Below are 21,178 nucleotides of genomic sequence, written 5' to 3' on the forward strand. Positions count from 1 at the left end.
AGCATACCACAGAACTGGTACAGGCGACAAGAGTCCAGATGATTCCAAGGAAAGTTCGGCGAGTAGGCATGGCTGGCAGAAGTTTTAGAGTTGACGCCAGCTAAGCCTTAAAGAGAAATCCTTTGGAGATAGGGGTGGCAGGGAAAAGGGAAGATTTCTAAGATGAGAGACTGGGATGAACAAAGGCAAGATTCTGGAGAAGATGATAACCTTGCTAGCAATGAAGCTTGCTTCCCTCTCTTCTCACTACCACTATTCCCGCAGTGCACTCTGGCAGTTGTTCTTTCCTTGGACCTTTTTCATTGTTACCTTCTAGCTCGTCCATAAACACATTCGTCACTTTGGGGTGTGTGTGTGTGTGTGTGTGTGTGTGTGTGTGTGTGTGTGCTGCCGTGGGCGTGGGTGCTGGGATGTAGGATGTGGTAATACTGGCTGGTGAGTGCAGAGGGACGTCTGAGGAACACTCTGTCCCTGCCAGAGTGGTGTCGTATGTGCAGAAGAGCCTATGCCTGCTGTACATCAGAAGGATGTGTGGGCCAGGCGCAGTGGCCCACCCTGTAATCCCAGCACACTTTGGGAGGCCCAGGTGGACGGACTACCTAGGGTTGGGAGTGCGAGACCAGCCTGGCTAACATGGTGAAACCCCGTCTCTACTAAAAATACAAAAATTAGCCACGCATGGTGGCAGGCACCTGTAATCCCAGGTACTCGGGAGGCTGAGGCACAAGAATTGCTTGAGCCCGGGAAGCGGAGGCTGCAGTGAGCGGAGATTGCACCACTGCACTCCAGCCTTGGCGACAGAGCAAGGCTATGTCTCAAAAAGAAAAGAAAAAAAAAAAAAAAAAAAAAGAAGGATGAATGTTCTGAGTGATGATATAGAGCTTACGTGGAAGTAATACGTGGAAATACAGTAATAAACCGCCAGCCAAGCAGCACCGCGCTCACCAGCACGCCACACCGAACAGGGAAAGCCCAGAGTGCTCGCAGCTAAGCCCGGGAGAGGCGGGGCGGGGCTGCCGGGCGGAAGCTGGAATCCCGCGGCTGCGGAAACGCGACGTCTGCGGGGCAAGATGGCGGCGCCCAGAGAGGCCTGGAGCACGTACGTGGCGGGGCTGGAGGGACGGATTTCAGGTGATCTGGGCGGAGGACCCAGGGCAGCGTGTCCAGTTTCTTTGCTGGAACCTGCCTGCGGTCCTTTGGTCTGTAAGGGAGCGACTGTGGCCTCTTCTGTGCATAGATCTCGGGCACGGCCCTTCAACGGGCAGCAAAATCTGCAACTAGGTGATTCCTCATTGCCGAGTTGAGGGGTCTAGGAGGCTTAACTAGAGCCCTTATACCAGAGCCTAAGGGCAGTCACGCTTCCCGACTCAGGATTGGATCCTGGCTCTGGAGGATGGGCTGCAATGTAAGAGCCCCTGAAACTCCTCAGAGGCCAAGATAAACCCAGGGGTCCATTGTTAGGGCTCCTTTTTTTTTTTTTTTTTTTTACGAGTTACTATTTAGCCAGGGGACCCATCCTTATCCTTTTTTAAATTTTATTTTAAATTTTGAGATGGAGTTTCACTCTTGTTGACCAGGCTGGAGTGCAATGGCGCGATCTCGGCTCACTACAACCTCTGCCTCATGGATTCAAGCAATTCTCCTGCCTTAGCCTCCCAAGTAGCTAGGATTACATGCGCCTGCCACAACGCCTGGCTAATTTTTTGTATTTTTAGTAGAGATGGGGTTTCACTAAGTTGACCAGGGGGGTCTCGAACTCCTGACCTCAGGTGATCCATCTGCCTCGGCCTCCCAAAGTGCTGGGGTTACAGGCCTGAGACACCGGGCCAGACCAACCCATTCTTATTCTATTAGTAACTTAAGATGTTAACACTTCTAGCACGTATTGGTTCTGGACAAATCTGCTCTGGAGTTTGTGGGGAAATACACTGTTGCCTTTACTTAGGATGAAAAGAATTGGAATTGTTACTGAGGTTTATTTATATAAGTAACAAGCACTGGGCTAGGTGCTTTGCATCCATAGCCAGTTAAATCCTCACACATTTCCTATTATATGGGACCTGTAATTCACATTTTACAGTTGTGGAAACGAGACTTAAGACAGCATAGAGGCCGGGCGCAGTGGCTCACGACTGTAATTCCGGCACTTTGGGAGGCGGAGGTGGGTGGATCACCTGAGGTCAGGAGTTTGAGACCAGCCTGACCAAAATGGAGAAACCCCATCTCTACTAAAAAATAATACCAAAAATTAGCTGGGTGTGGTGGCAGGCACCTGGAATCCCAGCTACTCAGGAGGCTGAGGCAGGAGAATCACTTGAACCCAGGAGGTAGAGGTTGCAGTGAGCCTCTCGTACCATTGCACTCCAGCGTGAGCAACAAGAGCGAGACCCTGTCTCAAAAAGAAAAAAAAAAGGCTGCATAGATAACTTGCCTAATTTCTCACATTTAGTAAGCTGATATTTGACGTCTGGTTTATTCCAAAACTGGTGCCCATAACTACCCTGGCTCTGTTTTCGATATGAATATGGTCCACCCTGTGAAGTGAGCTGGACTTTGCTTCCGGGTCACATGAATCCATGGATAAGGAGGAGGAATTGTTTCTGCTTATGTAGAATCTTACAGGAGTAAATTGTTAACATACCTGGATTCTCTCTTCACTTAGTTCAGCCTTCCTTAGGGCCTTTGGGTAGGCACTGGGGTAGGAGACTTTTTCCTTGTTTGTTGGCAGGTCTGCTCCACAATTAGATATGGCTAACTGCCCTTTGGCTGTATAAATAAGAATGATAACTGGTGTTTGTGTCCTTTCATGTATGAGACTCTGTTCTAATCTTCTTACACACATATTAATTCGGGAGGTAGGTACAGTTATCTTCATGTTACAGATGAGGAAACAAGCACAATAACTTCAGTGAAATACCTTGCTTAAGCTTACACAGTTAGTAGATGGCAGAACCTGGATTGAACATAGGCAGTTCCTTTTTTTTTGAGACGGAGTCTCACCCAGGCTGGAGTGCAGTGTAGCACAATCTCAGCTCGCTGCTGAGATTGAACCCTCCCGGGTTCAAGCAATTCTCCTGCCTCAGCCTCCCGAGTAGCTGGGACTATAGACACATGCCACCACACCCAGCTAATTTTTTATTTTTAGTAGAGATGGGGTTTCACCATGTTAGCCGGGCTGGTCTTGAATTCCTGACCTCAGGTGATCCGCCCACCTCAGCTTCCCAAAGTGCTGGGATTACAGACATGAGCTACCATGACTGGCCAGCAGTCCATTTTCTTTTCTTTTCCTTTTTTTTTCTTTTTTGAGACGGATCCTCTGTAGCCCAGGCTGGAGTGCAGTGGCGCAATCTTGGCTCGCTACAACCTCCACCTCCTGGGTCCTGGTTCAAGCGATTTCCTGTCTCAGCCTCCCAAGTAGCTGGGATTACAGGAACATGCCACTATGCCCAGCTAATTTTTGTATTTTTATTATTAGAGATGGGATTTCACCATGTTGGCTAGGCTGGTCTTGAACTTCTGACTACGTGATTCACCCGCCTCAGCCTCCCAAAGTGCTGGGATTACAGGTGTGAGCCATCTCGCGTGGCCTTTTTTCTTTTTTTTGAGACAGAGTCTCGCTCTGTCGCCTCTGTCACCCAGGCTGGAGGACAGTGGCATGATCTCCACTCACCACAATCTCTACCTCCCAGGTTCAAGCAATTCTTTTGCCTCAGCCTCCTGAGTAGCTGATATTACAGGTGTAAGCCACCATACCCAGCTAATTTTTGTATTTTTAGTAGAAACAGGGTTTTACCATGTTGGTCAGACTGGTCTTGAACTCCTGACCTTATGATCTGCCTGCACTGGCCTCCCAAAGTGCTGGGGTTACGGGCGTGAGCTACCGCACCTGGCCTAGAGACAGGGTTTCACCATGTTGGCCAGGTTGGTCTTTAACTCCTGACATCGTGATCCACCCACCTCATCCTCCCAAAGTGCTGGGATTACAGGCGTGAGCCACTGCGCCTAGGCTAGCTGTCCATTTTCATGCTGTTTACTTCTCATCCAGGAAAAGGCACATCTATATACTTTGCTATTGTCACTCTACAACTAGTAATTATTACAAGTTCTATGCCAAATTTAAGACCAAATTTTGTAGGCAGATCTTTGCTCACTTCATCTACTTCCTTCTGTTCTCTGCTTATCTTTCTCCTTCGATATTCAGCTCTATTTTTAGTCTTTAGGGACTTTTTCCCACCTCTGAAATCCTGTATCTCTGATCTTCTATGTGATTAATTTGATCACTGGGATGTACTGCCTTGTAAATGTGTATGCATGTTTACCATATTCTCTTACCCCAAATTTGGGTACATCATTGACCAAAGGAAGACTTTTACAATCTGAGAGACATTATTTTAACTATAAACCTTTGGAATTTCTAGACTTGTTGGGGCAAAGAGAAATAATAAACTGGGAAATGATTAAAAGACCCAGCATTTCAGCATGGTCTCTGTCTCCCCAGTAAGCCCCTTGAACCCAGGGACTGTGTTTTACCTCTATTCTTTCTATTTACAGCCCTGTGTACATTGCTCTTCCCAGAGTAAACTCTCCAAAAATTTTTTTGAAAATGTTCTTAAGGTCACACTGTCATATGATTGTTTCACCATTTCTATCCCTTTCAGCCTCCCTGTGTTGGGAGATGTTTCTAATGCTGGCTTAGTTATTAGATCTGATTCCGCCTAGAACCAGAAGTAAGTACATGTGTCATTCAACACTATTGTTAGTCCCAGCTATCTACCCTTGTCTCTCCCTCCATTTCACACTCCTTCAGCTTTTAGGAGGTGGTCAACTTCATCATGTTTTCCCATGTACCCTATTTATTCCCTGCTTCTATAGCTTTACCCAGCCCTCCCTTCTGGCTGGAGGCCTATCTTATCCTTCAAGGTCTGGTTCAGTTATTTCATCCGGGGGTGATTTTTTTTTCCTAGGTGACATTTGGCAATGTCTGGAGACATTTCTGCTTGTCACAACTGGGGGAGGAGGTTTGCTGATGGCATCTCGTGGGTAAAAGCCAGGAATACCACTAAACATTCTTATAGTACAGGACAGCTTCCCAAAGCAAAGAATTATCCAGCTGTAAAAGTCAATAGTCCCTATTAAGAAAGCCTAGTGTAGTCCCAGTCTTTGCTCTTCAGGAGATTCTTTATAGTTCTTCCCCATCTGCCTCACTATTCCAGACTTCCAGGACACCCAGGCACCACACAGCACTAAGCAGTAGAACATAGTGGGTTAAGAGTATGGACTGACTGGGATTGAATCCTAATCCTAGCACTTACTTTCATTGATACCTTGGGCAAATACTTAACTTCTCAGCACTCTTCTTTTCTCAGCTGTAAAATTTGAATAATAGTAGTAACCTACCTCATCGGCTGTTATGAGGATTAAATTAATGAATATGGAAAAAGTGCTTAGAGAACAGTATGTGGCACATACTAAGTGCTCAATAAGTGTTAGCTATAACAATTTTTTTTATAACAATAATATTTTTATTATTATCAGCGTCTAGCTCAGGGGTTTCAAAACTAGCCAGCCAGCTTGCAGACATGCTTGGCCAGCCCAGCGTTTTTTGTTTTATAACTAAGATGTTGTTTACATACCACATAATTCATCATTTTATTTTATTTTTATTTTTTTAATTTTTATTTTGTCAAGCCCAGTGGATTCCCATTTATTATTATTTTTTGAAATAGAGTCTTACTCTGTCACCGAGGCTGCAGTGCAGTGATGAACTTGGCTCACTGTAACCTCCATCTCCCAGATTCAAGCGATTCTCCTGCCTCAGCCTCCTAAGTATCTGGGATTACAGGTGCACACCACCATGCCGGGCTAATTTTTTTATATTTTTAGTAGAGATGGGGTTTCACCATGTTGGTCAGGTTGGTATTGAAACTCCTGACCTCATGATCCCTCCCGCTCAGCCTCCCCAAGTGTTGGGATTACAGGCATGAACCACAGCGCCCGGCCAGAATTCATTTTTTAAAAGTTTACCGGCCAGGTGCAGTGGCTCAGGCATGTAATCCCAGCACTTTGGCAGCCTGAGGTAGACAGATTTCTTGAGCCCAGGACATTGAGATCAGCCTGTACAACATGATGAATCCCTGTCTCTATAAAAAATACAAAAATTAGCCGAGTGTGGTGGTGCATTTGTAGTCTCAGCTTTTTGGGAGACTGAAGTGGGAGGATGGCTTAGCCCCAGGAGGTGGTGGTGGTGGTGGTTGCAGTGAGCCAAGACCATGCTACTGCACTCCAGCCTAGCTGACAGAGCCAGACCCTGTGACAATAAATAAATAAAGTTTACAATTTATGGCTTTTAGTATACTTACAATGTTGAACATGTTCGTTACTTCAGAAAGAAGCTCCATACCCATTAGCTGTCAATTCCCTTTTCCCTCCAGCTCTCTTAGCCCCTGGCAGCTACTAATCTACTTTCTGTCTATGGATTTGCCTATTCTGGACATTCTGTATGAACAGAAACATACAATATGAGGCCCTTTGTGGCTAGCTTCTTTCTTTTTTTTTTCACCAAATAAAATGTTTCTGAGTCATGTAGCTTCTTTCACTTAGTGTAATGTTTTCAAGGTTTGTGCATTAGAACTTCATTCTGTTTTTTTTTTTTTTTTTTTTGAGACGGAGTTTCGCTCTTGTTACCCAGGCTGGAGTGCAATGGCGCGATCTCGGCTCACCGCAACCTCCGCCTCCTGGGCTCAGGCAATTCTCCTGCCTCAGCCTCCTGAGTAGCTGGGATTACAGGCACGCGCCACCATGCCCAGCTAATGTTTTGTATTTTTAGTAGAGACGGGGTTTCACCATGTCGACCAGGATGGTCTCAAACTCTCGACCTCGTGATCCACCCGCCTCGGCCTCCCAAAGTGCTGGGATTACAGGCTTGAGCCACCGCGCCCGGGCAGTTCATTCTGTTTTACTGACAAATTAATGTCTCTACGTTAATTTCTTTTTTAGCCCTTTGTGCCATGGTTATGTAAAGTCTTAACCTTTGGGGAAGCTGGGTGAAGACTATATATGGTAACTGTTCATACTAATCTATATAAATCTGTAAATCTAACATAGCAAATTAAAAGTTTTAAAAGTACATAAATTTACAATATATAGAGAAAAATAGAAATGTGCATATTTTATCATGATACAAAACAAACATTTGATTGCTTACTTGTTTGTTGATTTATTGTTTTTTTTTTTAAAGACGGGGTTTCACCATGTTGGCCAGGCTGGTCTCGAATTCCTGACCTCAAGCAATTCACCCGCCTCAGCCTCCCAAAGTGCTGGGATTACAGGAGTGAGCCACCGTGCCGGGCTTTTTTAAGTTTTTTCTTTCCTTTTTTATCTTCTGATCCTCTGATCATTTATCATTGTCAAGGTTGAGCAGATAGAGAAGTGCATACATTCTGCAGCTTGAGTGCCTAATTTCAGACTGTTTCTACCATTTACTATGTGATTTGGGGCAATTAACGTTGTGTCAAGTGGGAGGATCACTTGAGCCCAGGAGTTTGAGGCTGTAGTAAGCTAAAAGATTATATTGAATTATAGATTTGGGAAGTATTAAGTCTTCTGATTCATGAACATGGGATATCTTTCCATTTGTTTAGGTCTTTATTCTTATTATTACTATTTTTTGTAGAAACATGGTCTGGCTTTGTTGCTCAGGTTCATCTTGAACTCCTGGCATCAAGCAATCCTCCTGCCTCAGCCTCCCACAGTACTGGGATTACATGCATAAGCCACTATGACTGCCACACTTGTTTAGTACTTTAATTCAACAATGTTTATTAGTTTTCAATGGACAAGTCCTGTACTTCTTTGGTTACATTTTTTCTAAAGCATTAGCATTTTATTCTTTTTGTTGCTGTAATTTGTTTTTTTTTTTTTTTTAAGATGGGGTTTCCCCATGTTGGTCAGGCTGGTCTTGAACTCCCGACCTCAGGTGATCCGCCCGCCTTGGCCTCCAAAGTGCTTGGATTACAGGCGTGAGCCACTACGCCCGGCCTAAATTGTGTTCTTAATTCCATTTTCTGCATATTCTCTGCTAGTGCATAGACTTACAGTTTTTTGGCTGGGTGCAGTGGCTCATGCCTGTAATCCTAGCACTTTGGGAGGCAGAGGTGGGTGGATCACCTGAGGTCAAGAGTTCAGCCTGGCCATCATAGTGAAACCCCATCTTTTTAAAAAAAAAAAAAAAGACATACAATTTTTTTTTTTTGAGATGGAGTTTCACTCTTGTTGTCCAGGCTGGAGTGCAATGGTGCAGTCTCGGCTCGCTGCAACCTCCACCTCCCACGTTCAAGTGATTCTCCTGCCTCAGCCTCCTGAGTAGCTGGAATTACAGGTGCCCACCTCAATGCCCATCTAATTTTTTGTATTTTTAGTAGAGACAGGGTTTCACCATGTTGGCCAGGCTGGTCTCGAACTCCTGGCCTCAGGTGATCCACCCACCTTGGCCTCACACAGTGGTGGGATTATGGACATGAGCCACCGCCCCCACCACAAATGTTTTTTATATTGATATTTTAATATAATTAAAATAATATAATATATTAAATAAATATATTATTTTAATATAATTAATATAATATAATTATATTAATTTAATTAAATTAATATAATTATAATTAAAATATAATTGATATTTTAATATAATATATTTAATAATTTAATATTAAATATATTAAAATATATTTAATATAATGTAATTATATTTTAATATAATTAAATTGAAAGCCCAACGTTTTCAATAATTTGCATACCTTTAAGCCAAGCACGTCCTCTCCAGTTTGATACAGAATCATCGTCCCCCATTATGACACATATATCTGCGTGGCCCCTAATGAAATTTTCCTCTGGTCTCCTGCTGGTTGTTTTTGAGAGTTTTATCATCACCCATAGATTGTAAACAACCTAAGTTGGCTGTAAATATTGTTACTAGGCTGATGACATCAGGAAGGGCTGAAGACAGAGGGAATGGCAATAAGGTATGAATGAGGAGGAATGAGTTCATGTGAACCCAAGGATAAAGAAGATCTTCTCTGACACCTATTAAAGAAAATCAGGATTCAGTTGCAGAGGGCCCATATTCTTTCTTGCTCTTAGGGATGAATAAGAGAGAATCCCCACAGGGAAACACTGCTGGAGAGAGTCAGCTGGAGCAGCAAGATGCTGTCGAGACCAAAGCCAGGGGAGTCTGAGGTGGACCTGCTGCGCTTCCAGAGTCAGTTTCTTGCAGCTGGTGCAGCCCCAGCGGTGCAGTTGGTGAAGAAAGGAAATAGGGGCAGTGGTGATGCCAACTCAAACCAGCCTCCGCTACAGGACCATCGGGATGTGGTGATGTTGGACAGTAAGTATCCCGGGGGTATGAGGCTGAGAAATAGACAGGGTACAGCCTCAGCCCCTCCCTCTTCCTGATGTGGTTGGATTCAGACACATTGTTATTTTAGACACTGTTGCTGCAGCCCCATTTTACAGAGGAAGAAACTGAGGCTCAAAGGAGTTAAATATCCTACGCAAGGTGACAGCTTGAGCCAGTGCCCCATGAAAGCCAAAGCTTTCTTTCCTAGGCTGCAGTGACTTCCCAGGAAGGTGCGTACACTCATGTTTGGGATCTTTTCTTTCTCAGATCTCCCAGATCTGCCCCCAGCTTTGGTCCCTTCTCCCCCGAAGAGAGCCAGACCCAGCCCTGGCCACCCGCTGCCTGAGGATGAGGACCCAGAAGAGAGGCTGAGAAGGCATGATCAGCACATCACTGCTGTCTTGACTAAGATTATTGTGCGTCTCACTCTGGCTGAGTAGGATAACAGGGATATTGGATGCTCGGGGTGGGTAAGCCTTATGAGTGGAAGGTGCTTCAGAAAGGGAGACTTTTCCCCACTGCGGTCTGGTTGGGGGCTGGGTTAGAATCACTTTGCCCTGAAGGGAAGAGGGTCCATAATCCCCCAGAGTGAGGTTGTATCGTTCAGAACTGGGCTAAGAGGATAGGGTCCAGCCTGGGGAAGTCTGTCCATTGTGCTTCACAACTTTGTGCTTTGTTGCTACAGGAACGAGATACAAGTTCAGTGGCCGTGAAGCTGCCTGTGCCCAGTGCTGTTGCTTTCCCCCCTGTGTTCCATCGCTCTCGGGACACACAGGTAGGCAAGGGTAAGCTTAGGTGGTGCTTAGGAGACAGACAGGTGAGTCTCAAAGGCATCTTCTCCCGACAGGTAGTTTTAATGATGACAGGCAATTTCATTTACAAAGCAGGACCATACTAAGCACTTCATACCCATTACTTCTTTTAATCTTCATAACAAACATATAAGGGAGGTATCATGATGATATCTTGGGGATGAGGATTCCTTAATCCCATTTTTCAGATGGAAACTGACAGCCCCTAAAGAAATAAATAACTTGCCGGGCACGGTGGCTCAAGCCTGTAATCCCAGCACTTTGGGAGGCCGAGGCGGGTGGATCACGAGGTCAAGAGATCGAGACCATCCTGGTCGACATGGTGAAACCCCGTCTCTACTAAAAATACAAAAATTAGCTGGGCATGGTGGCGCGTGCCTGTAGTCCCAGCTACTCAGGAGGCTGAGGCAGGAGAATTGCCTGAACCCAGGAAGTGGAGGTTGTGGTGAGCTGAGATCGCGCCATTGCACTCCAGCCTGGGTAACAAGAGCGAAACTCCATCTCAAAAAAAAAGAAATAAATAACTTGTCCAACACCAGACATATAATAGGTAGAAGAGCCAGAACTTCAGCCCAAGTCTGTCAGATTCTAAGATCTTTACTCCTATAAGCCTCTCCTTTTTTCTGAGGACAGTGTTGTGATCCCTGGAGATTGAGCAAAGCCCCTTTTATCTCTTTGTTCCAGAGACCTTGGTATAAAGAGGCTGAGAGGAAAGTGGGATAATGAGCATCAGTAACTTGGGTTTTCTTTTTGCCCCACAGGGGAGATCAGCAACATCTGGTAAGAGAAGCATCTTTGCCCAAGAGATTGCAGCAAGGAGAATATCTGAAGCCAGGGTCCCATCAGTTGGGGAAGTAGTGCCCAATTTGGGCCCACCAGAGGGTGAGCTGGGGTTGAAGAGGCTTGGGCTTGGCCTTTTTAAAAGACACAATCATAGGGTTATTTTTGAAGACATGTCTACCTGCCTCAAATGGGAGGTGCATTTGAGCCATCTAAAGTAATCTGAGAATACAAGTTATGGGAGGCTTGGGTCCATATCCTGGTCTCAGGTGCTGGGAGTGAGGTAAGCCATTATGTAATCCTAAGAGAAAGGGAATAGTCTGGCACAGACTGTAAAATAAATGTGTTGGCCAAGACTCCTTTAATGATGCAAATTATTAGCTGAAGAGCTGGCAGCAGGCCCCTAGCTCTAGATGGCTGCCTGGATATCCAAGAGAAGAGTCAGAAATTAGGGTGTTTCTGGAGGAAACCTTTTCAAAATAGTACTAGGGAAGTGGTGAGTGGAGAAGCCATCTGGAGTCCTATGCCAGACCCAATGGGGTCTGGACTCTGTCTAAAGAAAGCTTGGATCTGTACCTGTCTCCAGGGCTAATAGCCTTATAGAAGAGGGCCAGAAAGCCCAGTTAGAGCCATGGAGGACAGAGCAATGAATGTGGTCATACCTTTCTTCCAGGCGCCGTGACCTGCGAGACACCGGCTCCTAGGGACCAGGGCTCCCAGCTTCCTGGAAGCAGCCACAGCTTCCAGGGACCTAATCTGGTCACAGGGAAGGGACTCAGGGGTCAAGAAGCTGAGCAGGAAGCCCAAACTATCCATGAAGAAAACGTAGCAAGACTGCAGGCCATGGCTCCTGAGGAGATCCTGCAGGAACAGCAGCGGTTGCTGGCGCAGCTTGGTATGGGTGCCTTGCTTTCCTGCTGAGACCAGGCTAGGAGGGAACCACCACTATTGAGTAAGGCTTACTGTGAGTTCCGGACACTGTGCTGAGTACTTTAATACTTTTTTTTTTTTTTTTTTGAGACGGAGTTTCGCTCTTGTTGCCCATGCTGGAGTACAATGACGTGATCTTGGCTCACCGCAACCTCCGCCTCCTGGGTTCAAGCAATTCTCCTGCCTCAGCCTCCCAAATAGCTGGGACTACAGGCATGTGCTATCATGCCCAGCTAATTTTTGTATTTTTAGTAGAGTTGGGGTTTCACAATGTTCACCAGGATGGTCTCAATCTCTTGACCTTGTAATCCACCTGCCTCGGCCTCCCAAAGTGCTGGGATTATAGGCGTGAGCCACCATGCCCAGCCAATACTTTTTTTTTTTTTTTTTTGAGATGGTCTTGCTCTATCACTCAGGCTGAAGTGCAATGGCATGATCTCAGCTCACCGCAACCTCCGCCTCCCAAGTTCAAGTGATTCTCCTGCCTCAGCCTCCAAGGAGCTGTGATTACAGATGTGCACCACCATGCCTGGCAAATTTTTTTGTATTTTTAGTAGAGACAGGTTTCACCATGTTGGCCAAGCTGATCTCAACCTGCTGACCTCAAGCGACCCATCCACCTCGGCCTCCCAAAGTGCTGGGATTATAGGCATGAGCCACTGTGCCCGGCCAAGGACCTGCTTGTAACCACTGTCCTTATATAACTGTATTACCCTGGTGTAGTATACACTATGTGTTATTATAGCTATACTCTAGTATAACTACAGTCTCTTCTACTATGCTATGCTATACCTCCCCGCCCCATGTCTGCTCACCAGAATGCTAGGCACTCATTCCATCTTGTCACCCACTGTATGCTAGCACCTCTATAGAGTATGTGTTAGGGCTCAGTATGGTGCCTTGCACCTGTAATCCCAGCAGTTTAGGAGGTCGAGGTGAGAGGACCGCTTGAGGCCAAGAGTTCAAGACCAGCTTAGGCAACATCGTGAGACCCCCCCATCTCTAAAAAAATTAAAATATAAAAAATAAGCCAGGTGTGGTGGCACATGCCTGTAGTCCCTTGGGAATTTGGGAGGCTGAGGCAGGAGGATTGCTTAAGGCCAGGATTTTGAGCTATGATTGTGCCACTGCACTCCAGCATGGGTAATAGAGCAAGACCCTGCCTCTTTAAAAATGTATATACAGCCTGACCAACATGGTGAAACCTTGTCTCTACTAAAAATACAGAATTAGTCAGGTGTGGTAGCATGCATCTATAATCCCAGCTACTCAAGAGGCTGAGGCAGGAGAATCACTTGAACCTGGGAGGTGGAGGCTGCAGTGAGCAGAGATCATGACACTGCACTCGAGACTGGGTGGCAGAGTGAGACTCATCTCAAAAATATATATATAAGCTGGGTGCAGTGGCTCACACCTGTAATATCAGCACTTCGGGAGGCTGAGGTGGACTGATCACCTGAGGTCAGCAGTTCGAGACCAGCCTGATCAATATCCCATCTTTTAAAAAATAATAATTTTATATATATATATATATGTGTTTGTTTGTTTGTTTGTTTGTTTTGGCCCTAGTCAACATTAACTTAGTCATTTTACAGCCACTTACATCGGAACTGTCACCTGAAGCCAAGCACAGGGATAGGCATAGGAACCTGGGCCGGGGGACTCTGACGAACAGAGAGAAAGGTGGGCCTAGTGACCCCACAGATGTAAGAAGACTAGGTCATTAATGGGCCACAGAAGCACCCAGAAGGCTCAGGTCCAGGCTGGGATGCAGCTTGTCCTGCCCTTGGCACCTACAGATAGGCAATATTCAGCAGGTTCCAGGTCTGTAGGAGGCCAGGGAGGATCTGTCTCACTCACTCTCCCCTCTACTTTCGCCTCTAGACCCCAGCTTGGTTGCTTTCTTGAGATCTCACAGCCGCACCCAAGAGCAAACAGGAGAGAAGGCCTCTGAGGAGCAGAGGCCAGGAGGGCCCTCTGCTAATGTCACCAAGGAGGAACCCCTCATGTCATCTTCTGCCAATAAGCCCAAGAAGGGAGACAAGCTGGAGCCAGAAGCCCCAGGTTTGTAGGAGGTGGGGGTCAGATTTTGGTGGATAAAAGTAGGAGAAAGTGTCCCTTCTAGGCGTAGGAAATGAGAGAAGAGAGAAGCTTCCCTGCGTTTGGACATCTAACATTAATCCTCATTATTGGCTTCAAGTCAGTCTTCATTGCTGATGCATGTCTTCCTGCATATGCTTCCTGTTCTTTTGTCCTGTTACTGCTCCTTCTCCACCTTCCCTTTTAAGGGGCAGCAGTGCCTGATGGCTGAGTCCCGCTCCACCCCATCCTGGCAGACTGCCTTCCTGCCCCTGCTGTAGCTGCCCCACCTCTGGCTCTGTCCATCCCACTGTTCTCTCTCTCTCTGCTCACAGTGTTGGGGGAAAGATGTCAGGCCCAGGGTAATGGGAGAGGCAGAATCTGACAGAGGTCTTATGAACGTGCCAGACCAGAAGCAGAGGCCAGTGGAAGTACTCATTTCCCAGAAACTAGATTATTTCATTACTGATTAACAAAAGAAGAAATTTAATTATGACAGCCCGGAACCTTATGCTCCTGGAGGAACTCCAGGCCAGCTGAGCAGGTTAGGTGGGGGTAGGCATGGAGGAGGAAAATGCGGGATTTGTTTCTGTATTCTGCCCCCCAGAAGCAGTATAGCTGCCTCCTCCTCCTCATCCCCACTCCCGTGCTCCTTTAAGGGCTGATACTGGAGAGTGGAGGGTTTCCCAATGTGTGTGGTCCTCCCTTCTTTCTCTTTTTCTCCTTTTTTTTCTTTCTTCCTTCTCTTCCTCCTCCTCTCTCCCTTCCCAACAAATTCTTGGGGTCAAGAAGGGGCTGGAGTCCAGGATGGAGTATGTCTGTCGTATTTGAGACTTTCATTCCAGCCCCAGGAGTTAACAGTCCCTGGGCCATGCCTTTTAGCCATAACTGAGGGTAGAAGCTGTCAGATCCTGGAACAGAGGTGGACGTGGCAGCTGCTGGGTGACGGTGGAGACTCCTGTGGATACTGAGCTGAGCCCTTTGGGGGAATACTGTCACGCTCTGTCTCCCCAGTTCTGGCACTGCCCATGACCCTTCAGAAAGAATGGCTGCACATGGACACTGTCGAGCTGGAGAAGCTCCACTGGACCCAGGACTTGCCCCCTCTCCGGCGGCAGCAGACACAGGAGGTGAGGAAGGCCAGCTGGCCTATGAGAGGAGGGGTGAGATGGGTCAGGAGAGGAGCTGCTGCTCTTACCCTCAGAACTCAGGCCTTTCTTTTTTTTTTTTTTTGAGACGGAGTTTCGTTCTTGTTACCCAGGCTGGAGTGCAATGGCGTGATCTCGGCTCACCGCAACCTCCGCCTCCTGGGCTCAGGCAATTCTCCTGTCTCGGCCTCCTGAGTAGCTGGGATTACAGGCACGCGCCACCATGCCCAGCTAATTTTTTGTATTTTTTTTTAGTAGAGACGGGGTTTCACTATGTTGACCAGGATGGTCTCGATCTCTTGACCTCGTGATCCACCCGCCTCGGCCTCCCAAAGTGCTGGGATTACAGGCTTGAGCCACCGCGCCCGGCCAGAACTCAGGCCTTTCTATTGCCCAGAGCCTGAGAAGCATCCCTCCTTTGCTCTCACCTGTCTTTCCCATCACTCTGCCTGGCCCCCAAGGCCAGATAAGCCCCGTGTCTGGTTAGAGGTAGAGTCACTACCTAAGTCCTGAAAGGCCTGGGATTAAAGGTGGGGAGTGGGTGTGGGAAGCTTGCTGGTACCCCCAGGCAACAGTCCTCTTTCTCTCTCCATTAGAGGATGCAGGCTCGATTCAGTCTTCAGGGAGAACTACTGGCCCCTGACGTGGACCTGCCCACCCACCTGGGTCTACACCACCATGGAGAGGAGGCAGAGGTGAGGCATGGGACTGGAGAAGACCGGGCAGCTCTTTTAACAGCCCTGTGGAAAAGGATCTCTGGTCAATTGCCTTTGACCTTCTGCATGCCCTGTTCTAGTTCATACCCTTGCAGTGCATTGTTTCTTAGGCTTAAAATCCTGATCCTCTCTCCACATTCTGATCAGTTGCTAGAGCTTGCCAATCTTCTGTCACCTCCTCATGATGCCTCCTGCACCGTGGCCTTGCTTCCTCTGTCTGCTGGCTCTCCATGCCCTCCGCTTTCTGCCCCCTGCCATTCCATGCCTCACGGGGCTGCTGTGCTGATTTCTCCTGGCCCAGCTCAGGCCATGCCTTGCCTCTGGAAGTTTCCCAGCTCTCCTCTGCTCACAGAATAAGGTCGTAGCCTCAACTGGGCAAGACAGTCTTTCCACCTTCTGTCCCTGCTGACCCTGCTGCTCTGCCTCCTTTACTTCCTGCTGCACGGCACTGCTGGCTTCTCCCCATGCACCTGTGCTCAGGGACCTATAGGACTCCACTCACTCCGGGGAATGCCTTTGCCTTTTGCTCCATAACAGGCCATCAGAGCTCTACCCATCCACTGAGACCAGTTCAATTTTCCAGGTCCCCTTCTCTCTTTGTCCTGTCCTCTGGTCACACATTAAACATCAGTTACCACGTTCCTCTGCATCTGCCTTATGACATGGTTACTTATATGCAAGTCTTCTCTTCACTGGCTTGAAGCTCCATGGAGAGCAAGGCGAATTTCACTTATTTACCTTTGTCTTTCCTGTGATACCTTGCTTGGTGTTTTGAGGGCACTGTGCTGTATCCTGGCTGCTTCTGACTTCTTGTTCCTGCCCCAGAGAGCAGGGTACTCCCTACAGGAGCTGTTCCACCTGACCCGCAGCCAGGTGTCCCAGCAGAGAGCACTGGCACTGCATGTGTTGGCCCAAGTCATAAGCAGGGTGAGTGGATTGCCAGCCTGGTCCTGCCCACCCTGTCCTTCACCCCACAGCCTCAGACTTCCCCATCTCCTGCCCTTTTCACACTGGCTCACTAGCCAGATATGTGCTTTAACAACCTAGGACCATAGCAGGGCAAACAAAGGATTAGGACAAAGCCTCTAGATAACTTCAGCATCTTCAGCAAGGTTTTATCCTCCTGTCCCCAGGCCCAGGCTGGTGAGTTTGGGGACCGGCTAGCCGGCAGTGTCTTAAGCCTCCTTTTGGATGCTGGTTTCCTCTTCCTACTACGCTTTTCCTTGGATGACAGAGTAGATGGGGTCATTGCAGCCGCCATCCGTGCTCTTCGGGCTCTGCTGGTGGCTCCTGGAGATGAGGTATCACAGGGATAGGAATGGGGCTTGGGCTTGGAGGTGACAGGGTCCCTATTCCTATTGCTGGGCATGCCCCATTGCTAAGGCTTTACAGCCAAGATGGAGAATGGGATGGCAGGTGTCTCCCTCGTCTCCTAAAGGCCCCAGAGCCCAGGAGCCTTGCCTTTCTGCTTTTTGTGGGGGAGCATCCTCTCTACTCCTAGACCCATTTCATGGCCTCTTCAGCATCGCCCCCTGACTCCCTTTCCTCTGGCAGGAACTCCTCGACAGCACCTTCTCTTGGTACCATGGAGCTTTGACGTTCCCTCTCGTGCCCAGTCAGGAGGACAAGGAAGATGAAGATGAGGATGAAGAACACCCAGCAGAAAAGGCTGAAAGGAAAAGCCCTGAAGAAGACAGCCGGCCTCCACCTGACCTGGCCCGACATGATGTCATCAAGGTAAAGGGACAGCATCTTTCCCATCCCATGGCCTAGGGCACACATGCTAGAAACACATGCTGGAAAGAAGGGTCATCAGTGCCCAGGGCCCAGCTGCATTTGTCAGTGGGTTTCTCTCTCCAACCCCCAGGGGCTCCTGGCTACCAGCCTCCTGCCTCGGCTGCGCTATGTGCTGGAGGTGACCTACCCAGGACCTGCTGTGGTTCTTGACATCCTGGCCGTGCTCATCCGCCTCGCCCGGCATTCCCTGGAGTCAGCCACAAGGGTGAGGAAAAGGAAGCGGGGAATGGGAAAAAAGCCTAGCGGGGCCTGCTCTTGACCCACAGCCTCCCTGCCTCCCTTTTCCTTCTGTCACCCATAGGTCCTGGAGTGCCCTCGGCTGATAGAGACCATAGTTCGAGAGTTCTTGCCCACCAGCTGGTCTCCTTTTGGGTCAGGACCTACCCCCAGTCTATACAAAGTACCCTGTGCTACTGCCATGAAACTACTTCGTGTCCTGGCCTCAGCTGGGAGGAATATTGCTGCTCGGCTGGTGAGCAGGGCACAGGGCAAGGGATGGGGGAATGCATGGGACAGGGTTGGGTTGGCAGCTAAACATGGCCCCTGAACTCTGGGGAGCCAGCTCTTGCCATCTTCCTCTTCCTCGTTGGTTCAGTTGCTTAGAAACGTGGCAGAAACCACCAGATATGAACCCGTTTATTGGAGCCTAGTGCATCATATAGGCCTACTGTGGTCTCATGATGTGATAGGGGGTCTCCTTATTCCCTAGACCCAGATCAGAAAGGCCTCATGCACATAGGCACTCATCACCCATAGCCAAGTAGCCCTAGAGAAGTTGCCCAGCAAGTCTTGCTAAAAAGAGGGAGGGCTAGGTGTGGTGGCTCATGCATGTAATACCAGCACTTTGGGAGGCCAAGGCAGGAGGATCACTTGAGGCCAGGAGTTCAGGGGCCAGCCTGGGCCCTGAACAAAACAGAAGCAAAAAATTAGCTGGATATGGTAGCACATGCCTATAGTCTCAGGTACTCGGTAGTCTGAGGTAGAAGGATCACTTGAACCCTGGAGGTCGAGGCTGCAGTAAGCTGTGATTGCACCACTGCACTACAGCCTAGGTGATAGGTTGAGACCCTGTCCCAAAAATACTACTACTGGCCGAGTGCATTGGCTCACACCTGTAATCCCTGCACTTTGGGAGGTTGAGGTGGAGGATCACTTGAGGTCAGGAGTTCAAGACCAGCCTGGCCAACATGGCAAAACCCTGTCTCTACTCAAAATAGAAAAATTAGCCAGGTGTGGTGAAGCTCGCCTGTCGTCCCAGCTACTTGGGAGGTTGAGGCAGGAGAACTGCTTGAACCCAGGAGGTGGAGGCTGGAGTGAGCCACTATCGCACTGCATTCCAGCCTCAGTGGCAAAGCAATACTCCCTCTAAAAAAAATAATAACGGGCCAGGCTTGGTGGCTCATGCCTGTAATCCCAGCACTTTGGGAGACGGAGGTAGCTGGATCATGAGGTCAGGAGTTTGAGACCAGCCCGGCCAACATACTGAAACCCCGTCTCTACTAAAAATACAAAAATTAACCAGGTATGGTGGTGTGTGCCTGTAGTCCCAGCTATGCAGGAGGGTGAGGCAGGACAATCACTTGAACCCAGGAGGCGGAGGTTGTGGTGAGCCGAGATTGCACCACTGGACTCCAGCCTGGTCAGCAGAGTGACTGAAAAATAATACTAAATGATAAAAAATAACAAAACTGAAATTTTAAATAAATAATAAAAAGGAGGAAGGGCAGGGTGGATGAGGTGTGACTTTGTGGCACCAGAGGGAACTGGGTCAAGGTTGAGTTGAACCACCCTCTGTCCAGCTGATAGTAGCTGCACTTGAGACTCTCAGCTGACCCTGATCCCCAGATTGTGCCCATTTCCAGTTGAGCAGCTTTGATCTCCGGAGCCGCCTGTGCCGCTTCATAGCTGAGGCTCCCCAAGAACTGACCTTGCCCCCGGAGGAAGCTGAGACGCTGAGCATTGAGGCTCTCCGTTTGTGGGCAGTGGCTGCCTCCTATGGCCAGGGCGGTGACCTTTACAGGTGAGGAAAGGCAGGGGTAGACTCCCCCATATACACTCTCAGTTCTGCTCTTCTGGTCAAATCAAACACCTCAGCCTTGCTCAAGGTCCCAAGATGGAGGGAGGATAAGAATGATGGGGAGGGGCCGGGCGCGGTGGCTCAAGCCTGTAATCCCAGCACTTTGGGAGGCCGAGGCGGGTGGATCACGAGGTCGAGAGATCGAGACCAACCTGGTCAACATGGTGAAACCCCGTCTCTACTAAAAATACAAAAATTAGCTGGGCATGGTGGTGCGTGCCTGTAATCCCAGCTACTCAGGAGGCTGAGGCAGGAAAATTGCCTGAACCCAGGAGGCGGAGGTTGCGGTGAGCCGAGATCGCGCCATTGCACTCCAGCCTGGGTAACAAGAGCGAAACTCCGTCTCAAAAAAAAAAAAAAAAAAAAAAAAAAAAAAAAAAAAAAGAATGATGGGGAGGGCTTCTGCCAGGTAGGAAAAGACTACAGGGAGTCAGGCCTAGCCGGGGAAGAGGGGGACAAACCTGGGTTAACCACATTCTGTGCTCTAAAGCATTGGTATCTGTGAAATCACGTGTGAATTCCCTGTTGAGGGCAGCTTTGAAGGACTACATCTTTTCCCTTCTTCAGGGCTGAGCCTTCCAAGGGTGCCCTGCTCTTTCTCATCCTCCTTCACCGAACTGCAGATCCCTGGGCTAGGGCCATGACTTGTGTCTCATGTCTCCACCTGCCTTCATACAGTGAAAATCAGTCCCTGTTCTTCCCTAGGGAGCTCTACCCAGTGGTGATGCGGGCCTTGCAGGTGGTGCCACAGGAGCTCAGTACCCACCCGCCTCAGCCCCTGTCCATGCAGCGGATAGCCTCACTGCTTACTCTCCTCACCCAGCTGACCCTGGCAGCTGGCAGCAACCCCGCTGAAACCATCAGGTAGAGTACATCCAGGGCCTGCAGGACAGGTGGAGGGTTCCTCCACAGGGATGGGGTGGCTGCAGCATAGAGGGGTGTGAGGCAGCCAGATCCTCACTGTGGCCCCCTTTGGCACTTTTGTAGCAACTCTGTTGAGGCCAGCCTCTCAGTTACCTCCTTAGTCACTTGGACACAGGTGTCTGGGCTCCAGCCTCTTGTCGAGCTGTGTCTAAGGCAAACCTTGAAGTTGCTGTCCAGACCTGAGATGTGGAGAGCCGTGGGCCCAGTGCCTGCTGCCTGCCTGTTGTTCCTGGGCGCCTTCTACCAGGCCTGGAGCCAGCAAGTGAGTGCTGCCTGCCAGCCGCCCACCAGACCCCTGCACCCTGCCTTCAGCTACATTCCACCCATTGCTCTGTGTCCCCCTCTCCACTCCTACTTCCTTATTTCCTGTCTTCCCTTTTAATTCTACCCTTCCTCCTCTTTCCACCTCCATATGCCCATGGAGCATCCAAGGAGCCATGTTGGTGGGACCAGAGAGCCCGCACAGCGGCTCAGCCTTCCTGGAGCCTGTGTGCTCTCTCTTTATGCCCCCTAAACATCAG

At 48.6% G+C, this 21,178-nt stretch overlaps 1 protein-coding gene across 5 annotated transcripts in view; it reads left to right on the top strand.

Moving 5' to 3' along the window:
• The first annotated feature begins 1,021 nt into the window (after positions 1 to 1,021).
• The window catches only part of RPAP1 (RNA polymerase II associated protein 1), a 28,098-nt gene continuing 7,941 nt past the window's right edge, over positions 1,022 to 21,178 (top strand). For 2 of the 5 annotated variants that reach the window (XM_003935689.4, XM_039462889.2), the window contains exons 1-17: positions 1,022 to 1,099; positions 9,139 to 9,382; positions 9,662 to 9,810; positions 10,080 to 10,169; positions 10,968 to 11,088; positions 11,660 to 11,881; positions 13,801 to 13,980; positions 15,010 to 15,125; positions 15,740 to 15,838; positions 16,685 to 16,786; positions 16,993 to 17,160; positions 17,414 to 17,596; positions 17,727 to 17,861; positions 17,958 to 18,128; positions 19,519 to 19,676; positions 20,439 to 20,597; positions 20,721 to 20,919. In XM_003935689.4, coding sequence (XP_003935738.3) covers positions 9,202 to 9,382; positions 9,662 to 9,810; positions 10,080 to 10,169; positions 10,968 to 11,088; positions 11,660 to 11,881; positions 13,801 to 13,980; positions 15,010 to 15,125; positions 15,740 to 15,838; positions 16,685 to 16,786; positions 16,993 to 17,160; positions 17,414 to 17,596; positions 17,727 to 17,861; positions 17,958 to 18,128; positions 19,519 to 19,676; positions 20,439 to 20,597; positions 20,721 to 20,919 — 2,433 coding nt within the window. In that variant the 5' untranslated portion in view covers positions 1,022 to 1,099; positions 9,139 to 9,201. Of the gene's footprint in view, positions 1,100 to 9,138; positions 9,383 to 9,661; positions 9,861 to 10,079; positions 10,170 to 10,967; positions 11,089 to 11,659; positions 11,882 to 13,800; positions 13,981 to 15,009; positions 15,126 to 15,739; positions 15,839 to 16,684; positions 16,787 to 16,992; positions 17,161 to 17,413; positions 17,597 to 17,726; positions 17,862 to 17,957; positions 18,129 to 19,518; positions 19,677 to 20,438; positions 20,598 to 20,720; positions 20,920 to 21,178 lie in introns of those variants that run through there. The other 3 variants (XM_010346206.3, XM_074394066.1, XM_010346207.3) reach the window with 3 other exon arrangements.

Source organism: Saimiri boliviensis, chromosome 2 (assembly GCF_048565385.1).
Source record: "Saimiri boliviensis isolate mSaiBol1 chromosome 2, mSaiBol1.pri, whole genome shotgun sequence".
NCBI classification, from domain to species: domain Eukaryota; kingdom Metazoa; phylum Chordata; class Mammalia; order Primates; family Cebidae; genus Saimiri; species Saimiri boliviensis.